At 38.9% G+C, this 8,051-nt stretch overlaps 1 protein-coding gene and 1 long non-coding RNA gene across 5 annotated transcripts in view; one reads left to right on the top strand and one right to left on the bottom strand.

Moving 5' to 3' along the window:
* The first annotated feature begins 736 nt into the window (after positions 1–736).
* On the top strand, positions 737–3,843 carry LOC137194582 (uncharacterized). The gene is made up of 3 exons (XR_010930986.1): positions 737–1,191; positions 1,915–1,970; positions 3,230–3,843. It is a non-coding gene; the product is annotated as an uncharacterized lncRNA (long non-coding RNA).
* The window catches only part of LOC137194581 (zinc finger E-box-binding homeobox 1-like), a 72,501-nt gene continuing 68,293 nt past the window's right edge, over positions 3,844–8,051 (bottom strand). For all 4 annotated transcript variants that reach the window (XM_067606617.1, XM_067606618.1, XM_067606616.1 and 1 more), the window contains one exon: positions 3,844–7,541. In XM_067606617.1, coding sequence (XP_067462718.1) covers positions 6,826–7,541 — 716 coding nt within the window. In that variant the 3' untranslated portion in view covers positions 3,844–6,825. The remainder of the gene's footprint in view (positions 7,542–8,051) is intronic.

Here is an 8,051-nt window from a genome sequence, read left to right as displayed (position 1 = left end):
ATATTTTTCACCTTATTAATCATTTAAATCAATAAGAAGTCAATCCTCTGACATGATTGATGCATCAGACTCAATAAAGGAGCAGTCCAGACTGTGTTTAGTCTGGACTGAAACAGGTTTTATCAGCTGCTGGTTTGATGTTGGAGAACTTTTACACTAAATTTTGACTCTGCTCATTCTTTAATGTGACTTTGACTGTATTTTGCTTTCTTATATTGTTGTATGTTGTCTGTCTGTGACTTTTATGTTTGGCCTGATGCTGCTTTCTGGAGCAGATCTGCCTGAACAGAAGATATTCTCAATCTTATTGGGAATAATATGGTTGTAGCCTGGATCTTATAACAAAACATAACAATGAATACAGCTACATCTCGTTGTAAATAAACACAGCAGTCAAAATAACCAGTTCAAAAGCTGTTACAAGCATTTTTCTGATGTCATAAAATTAATTAAACTCTTGTCTGCTGGTCCTCTGAAATGATGAAGGGTTGACATTTTATATACAAAAGGTTAAAGGACAACTTCTCTGTGTCATCATAATGTTCTGGAAAAAACACTTTTCTGGCCATTAATCAACACCATAACTCAGGAACAGAAGGGCAGATTGTGACCATATTTCACATTTGGTCAGATACTGAATTGGTGATACCTTGAAACAGTGGTCATTGTGTAGAATATTATATGAAGTATCCACATTTTAGCTTCTTTGCAGCAACATCTATATCTGAAGCTTTGTCTACTGTCATTGCTACAACTTTCTGCTCTGTGAGTATCAGCTTTATTGGCCAAACATGTGAACACATACAAGGAATTTGACTCTGTTTTTTGTTTCTCTCAGTGAACTTACCCACTAATAGACATACAGACGAACAAGAACAACAACATAGCTGAGGAATGACATAGCTGAGGAAAGACAATGAATAACAAGCTAGACAACAACAAAGGGAACACTTTTCCAAATGCACTTGCATTGGGGAGGTTTGTTTACCACCGTAGCTGAAAAAAAACGATCTTACAATGACTGGGTGAAGAGCTAGGGCTGAAATACCAGAGAGGTGATGAGCTGATTGAAGACAGGTGTTGAATGGGCTAAGTCACTTTGTCACTGTAGTGGGAAGCAGGACAAGGGGCCTCCTGTTCCTCAGGGTAGTCCGCCACAAGCTCATTGGTTTTGCTGATATTGAGCCTCAGGTGATTATCGTTGCACCATGTGACGAAGCTCCCTATCAGTCATCTGTACTCCTTAGTAAAAATAGTCTCTAAGTGAAAACAGCATGTTTCTCACTGGAAATTATTCAATGGAATCATACATGTCAATATAGTGATAACTTCCATTTCGCCAAAAAAAATACACTTTTTATTAAATTCCTTCAAAGTCTTCACTACAATGGACCTGCGTGGCTGTGCCCTATAGGGCGGTAGGGCTCTTCAAGGCTGCCCTTCAGCAGCAGGTAGTCCTCGGCCTCAGAGATGAGCCTCTGGCAGCCCTGGTTCTCCTTCACCACATCCTGAGACTTGATCACATAGTTGAGGTAGTAAGGGCTGATGAGAGGCAGACGGATATGCTTGAGGACCTTCAGGGTGAACATGAAAGGAGAGAAATCTCATCACTACTCCTTTGAAAAATTACAGGGCTTAATCAGTATCTGCTGACCTGATATTTATTTCCATGATATTTTTGTTAGTTTTCCCTGACAACAGCTGCACACCATGTACTTAGAGCAGACTAAAATAAGCCTACATTGATATTAGTAAGGTAATTATAAAATATCTAGAGTTCACAACAGCTCTGCTTGAACATTTAGTGCTCTACTATTTTGTATGATACTGTGTCAGTGTGGATCTGCTGTTTGGACCAGATTTAGATTCAGTCTTCATCTCCAACCTGAGGAAAATTGTTTTCACCTACAACAGAAAAAGAAAATAAAAAGGCAAAAATGCAGCAGCGCCGGGTGGGAGTGCTCCAGGAGGTAAGAGGGGGTCCTTTTACATGTCTAACAGTAGTAATCCTTCATTTATGGACGTCTTAAAGACTAACAGCTGCTGAGTTGAGGTCCCTTTACATTGCGTCATCAACCCCTTACCCATGCATGTATATATGGGACAAATGGCAATCACAATTTTTAAAGCCCTGGGTAATGTTCTCAGATTGCTTGTTTGTCAGACCAACAGTCTAAACTCCCAAATACTTAAATTTATCATAAAAGACAAAGATAAGCAGAAAATCTCACAACTGAGAGGCTATGACAAGGGAATGTTTGCGTAAGAGAAACTGATGACAATTAATCGATTTATCAAAATAGTTGCTGATTCATTTTCCTACAATCAACTTATCATTTCAGCTCTATGTAAAATGTGCATTTCCTGTTTTCAGCCTGATGTTGGAAATGCATGTCAGTGTGAAATACTTGATTGCTCCTGTTGTAGTTTCTACAAGAGATGTTTCAGTCTCTGATAATGATTGTTAATGCCTTTGAAAAGCAAAACTGTTTCTGAAACAAGAGAGAAACTGTAAGTTTAAGGAACTGGAGGAACCACCTGCAGTTTGTATTGGAGTCAATGAGAACCGGATAGTGTTCTCCCTATTAATTAAGGATTAGATCTCAATAACTATAACTCTATGGGAAATATATTTACATTTTGAGAGAGAGGAGGCTTGTGGCAACGTTTTGAGGTATGATATGAGCTTGGAGAATTAAAACTGTGGGAGTGAGACTTGTTTACAAATTTTTTTCGGGTCTAAAAGAATTTCTACTCTACACTGTGTCTGAGCACATGACACACTGATGAGGTCTGAAAACTGCTATAAAAGCCTTCATTATGGACTTAAATTGCTCCAAAAGAACAAAATGTATCACAACACAAAATACAAAATTTTTGTGAATGTTTTAAAGTTTGAATGAGATCTGTAGGATAAGGGATGACTGAGCCGTTGAGTTTCAAAGTGACTCAGTTGGATCATTTCTCCAATAGACTGCCAGTATAAATTTTGATGTTTAAAAAATTAATAGAAAGTCACTGGAATAAACAGAAAATAGCAGCACATCTGCTAAATGAGCTGCACAGTTTGACATTTGAATGGCTTTTATAGCACAAAGTATGCAACAGTTGAAAAGGTCCAAACACTGTACAGAATGTGAAATAATAAAGAGAAAAACAAAAAGAGTGTGAGCTAATCATCCTGTTGCTGTCAAAATTTAAAAAATGTTCCTCTCTCTGCTGCTGTCAGCCATCATTTCAGTGTCGGAACGACGCAACCATCTCCTCCATCCCACAACACCTCCAGTGTTCATCAGATCCAGGGTCCATGGGTCCTTCCACTGAGCTCATCAGAGTCCTGCTCCACATCTCATCCATCCAGATCTTTAGCTCAGGACACGATCTCCCCCTGAAAATGTCATGATGGGGTCTAATCGCCAAACACTTCTCACATATTCAGAGATTAAAGCAAGAAAACATTTGTGAGCCTGAAAAGTAGTCCAGGAGGAAATGTGTACAATGTATTTAATTAAGTATTATATTAATTTAAAGCTACTCTATGACGCCTCTGTGAGCTTTAAGCCCTGCAGATTTTCTTCAACCTTCCCTACTGTGCACATTACATCAAATAAATGCAATTACTCTCTAAGATTTTCCTTCAATTGAGTCTCTCCTGATTGAAATAGAATTGCATACAAACTGACTGAAGGTCAAATCTATATCCTTCTTTATTTTGGATGGTCTAACTGCCAAACCAACTTGCAAAAAAGTCCTAGATACATCTACCGAACATCCAAAGAGATTTTTAATCCCACTTGATTGATGCAGCAGGAAGATTAAAAAGTCAAACTCATGACTCAGAAATGCTGTCTTATATTTTATTGTGATGGGGAGTCATAAAAATGGATCAAAACTAAAAATAAAAACAATACAAAAAGACAGTGGATTTACAAAGGGCGTGTAGAGGACAAACAATATGCAGCCTTCGACAGTACAATGGAACAAGTTGGCACAGAACAGAAAACAGGGGGTTTTGCGAGACAACGATCTAAATTTGGCTTTTTCGAAATAAGAAGGGAGGAGTAACTCTTCATAACAAGGATCCTTCATTAAAACGGCGACGACTCATGCTTTTAAAATCACAGAGTTTTAGAATTCAGTAGCTTCATAACGACGCAAAGAGCGGATGCACATGTAACAGTTTCTATTTCTCACTTCATTCTTTTTTTTTCTTTTAGCTTAAAACAGAAGTCATGTTTACAGAATACATGTTTTATTCTTTTTTATGTTTTTTTTTTTTTTTTTTTTTTTTTTTGTCAAAACAAACCTCAGCTCCCAGAACCACATTTTGGGAATTTTTTTTTTTTGTTGTTTGTCTCAAGATTATTTTTCATACTAAAATATATTATTGTATCAATTCAAACTACAGTAATGTACACTACAATGTGTAATAAATAACCATAAAAGAAAATATAAAAATAAGACACATAAATATAAAAAAGTCTGCTAAAAACTAACAGGTACATTTTTTTTTTTTAAATCTGTGAACAGGGTTCTAATACTGCCATTGTTGAAAAAACATACAGAGGACACACATAAAACAAACAGAATTAAAACAGACTAATAAAATAAACACTGTTTGGTAAAAACCAACTGAAAACACTTCAACCGAGACCACATTCACTAACGTTTGTTACCTGAAGTGCGGGACAGCTCGCCACTATTTTTCTTTTTAAACAATCTGAAAACAAGTGCACAAGTCTGACAAAATTCATCATGTTAGTGTCAAGTCCTCAATCTTATTTTAAACTATTTTTTATTCTAAATATAGTTTTGATTTCTTGAACTAATCTGGTGGAGAAAGTTGGAGATATAACGTTCCCTGTATGTTCAGGGATGTTTTTAGCATCAAAAAACTGTTAACAGAACATTTTCTGTTTTTAAGCACTTGTGTAAACATTTTTTCAAACTTTGAGACTTATGGCATTAAGTCTGACTATTAATATTTAATTTTTAAGTGTTTCAAACATCAGAGTGAAACTGATCATTTCAAGGTTAGAAGGCATTTTATATCCACAGGTAAGCTCAGTGTGCAATGTATTTCTGATCAGATCCCACACATATCTTTTGAGTGGGTTTTGTTGGCAACTCTATAAACTCTTCTGTAACTGAAAATTATTGTTCAACAGTAAATATCAAAAAATAAAATTAGAGTGTAAAGACCCAGAAGCCTTATTTTATATAGATAAACTGTAAAAGGCTGAATTCATTAGTTGATCAACAGCAAAATAATCTGCAACCATTTTTAAGTTGATTAATCAGTTCAGTCATTTATAAGAAAGAAATCACAGTAATTCTCTGGTTTAAGCTTCTTCTGTTTTATATGATTGTAAACAGAATATCTTTATGTTTTGGACAATTGGGCAGGTAATAAAGGGAAAAAAAAAAAGAAAACGTTGAGCTCTGGAATATTATCACAGGCATTTTTCACTGCTTTCTGACATTTTATAGACAAAACTATTAGTTGAATATTCAAATAGGAGATTAATTGCAGCAGATTAATTGATAAATAAGATAATTGTTAGTTGCTGCCCTAATCCTGTCACTTTGTGTGGTTCAAATACTTTAAAAGGCCTCAAACGTATTCTGATTAATATCTCATAACGGATCTTTTAATAATCGTGGCGTAAAGCTGCTGTTCTGAGCAAGTCAACAAACATTAGTCAATATGGGTCTTGTGTAAGTAACAGAGGGACATAATACTGGCTACATGTGTGAAGAAATGATAACACTGTTCAATGGCACTTTTAACAGCACACAGGTCTTGCATAAGGCTGGAGGCATTGGGGTGGAGCAGGTAACAGCCCTGTTCCTTCATGTATGACTTCATATGTTAAGCTGATAAACACTGAAACACTGACCAAGAACTTAAAAAAAATCAACCAAAAAGAAGGAGAAGCTCGGTAAGAACGGGCGCGTGTGTTTCGTAGCTGCGGCTGAGCCGGGCGGGCGGAGCTTTCACCTGGACGCTCCGTCCGTCTGGGCTACGCCGGGTCGCGAAACATCAGCGCCCCGATGCTGGCTTTGAGGTTGTGACTTTACCTTCCCTGATAGGACAAATTTGGTTATGGCGTACAGAAGCCACGTTTCTCATCCCGGACTCCCCATCCCGCCCACAACCCTTCCCCAAGAATACTTTGTTTTCCTTAAGGCTAACAGTCAAACTGAAAACAAAACGTAAAAATGCTAGCTAGCAAAGACTAACTTAACACTAACACAGACAACATCTCGCTAGCTAGTGTATGTATATAACACTGAAGGGCATACGATGCATGAGGCATGTATCCATAGGTAAACCAGGAATACTGTAGTGCAGAGGTTTTTGTTCGTAGAACTCAATAAAATACTGATTTAGGAAACTTCATTGGCAATAAAAAGGTATAGAAATCTTTCTCATCTTTACAGGTTAAAATGTTTTCAAACAAGAACAAGATTAGTAACACTGATCAAATGAAAACAGACAGACAAACAAACAATAAAACAACCTGGGATGTCTCAGTAACAAGTCTAACAAGTTGGTGGGAGAGTTCGGCTTTAAAATCTGTACTTCTATAAACAATTTTTAACACTGATATTTTCCACAAGAAAAAAAGTCACTGTTTTGTATTTTTTTTTTTCTTTTTTTCAAGTTCAGGCACACCTGGGTTTTTGTACACAGTAGTGGACCGTTAAGATCAGGCAACCGCCATGACTTCCTTCTGATGGCAAGATGCGGTTTTGTCTTCATTAAGTCGACGCAGATGACCCAACAGTTTCGAACTGTCCCGAAGAAGTTTTCCTTTCCTTTTATTTGGCGTCTGTCACCACTTCCTCTGTGGGTTCGCCGCCGTCTGCGCCCTCCCTGATGCTTTTGTCCGTATCCGCTTCACAGTCTGCCATCTCCTCCGTCTCCACACTTGCCGCTTCCTCCTTTTCTTCGGTTATTTCCTCCATCTCTTCGTCCTCCGGGTGATCGTTCCTCAGCTCCACCGTGACCACCTCGGAGACGACTTCTTCCTCCATCTCCTCTCTCTCTTCCTCTTCTTCTTCTCCTTCTCCTGTCGGCTCTTCCTCCTCCGCCACCACCTCCTCTTCTTCGACGAAATCGTCGAAATTACCCTCGTAGATCTCGCACTCGCCGTCGTCCACCTGCACCACCCGGATGTCGTCCATGCACATGGCCTCGTCGTCGTCGTCCTCTTCCTCGCTCTCCCTCTCGTCTGAGTCCAGTTGGGAGGGCGGGGTCGTGGTCCGGCTGTCCGACTGCACGCCGGCGCCGGGACTGCCGAGCTCCGACTGGAACATGCTGGGACCCGAGCCGGAGCCCGAGTTCGGCCCGTCCTTCTTGCAGTAGGAGTAACGGTGGTTCATGTGCTGGGAGTAAGAGCCCGAGTGAGAGAAACGCTTCCCGCACTTGTCGCACTGGTAGGGTTTCTCACCCGAGTGCAGCCTCGAGTGTTCGATCAGGTGATGTTTGTGTTTGAAGGCCTTCTTGCAGACGCCGCACTCGTGAGGGCGTTTTCCTGCAGATGATAAACACAAACAACGAGTCAGAGAGGAACTAATACTGCATTTACCTGCCGAGTAACTGCAGCCGAGAGATTAATGTAGTAGAGGCAGACGTTACAAGTTGTAGCACAATTTTGGTATTAAAAAGCAGTTGACAACATTCACTCAAAAGAGCCTCCTAATAGCTGCTCTGAGGCCTTTGATTGTATCACAACATCAATATCAATATCAAGGTTGTGTGATATGATTGAAAGCTCCGACTAAACAGATCTTGAGATTGTTTTGACAAATTTTAAAGCAGCGGTTTCCAACCTGAGGGTCTGATTCTGCCCACTGAGTCGCAGAAAACACAAAATTATCAGAACTGCAACGATCAGTCAATCGACAGAAAATTAATCATCAACAATTTTGATAATCGATTAGTCGTTTTGCATCAATTTTTATTTAAAAATGCCAGAATTCTCTCACTCTAGCTTCTTAAATGTGAATATTTTTTGGTTTCTTTAGTCCTCTATGGTAGTAAA

Source organism: Thunnus thynnus, chromosome 12, assembly GCF_963924715.1.
Source record: "Thunnus thynnus chromosome 12, fThuThy2.1, whole genome shotgun sequence".
NCBI lineage: Eukaryota > Metazoa > Chordata > Actinopteri > Scombriformes > Scombridae > Thunnus > Thunnus thynnus.
The sequence above is the reverse complement of the archived record's forward strand: the minus strand, read 5'-3'. Positions and strand labels throughout refer to the sequence as shown.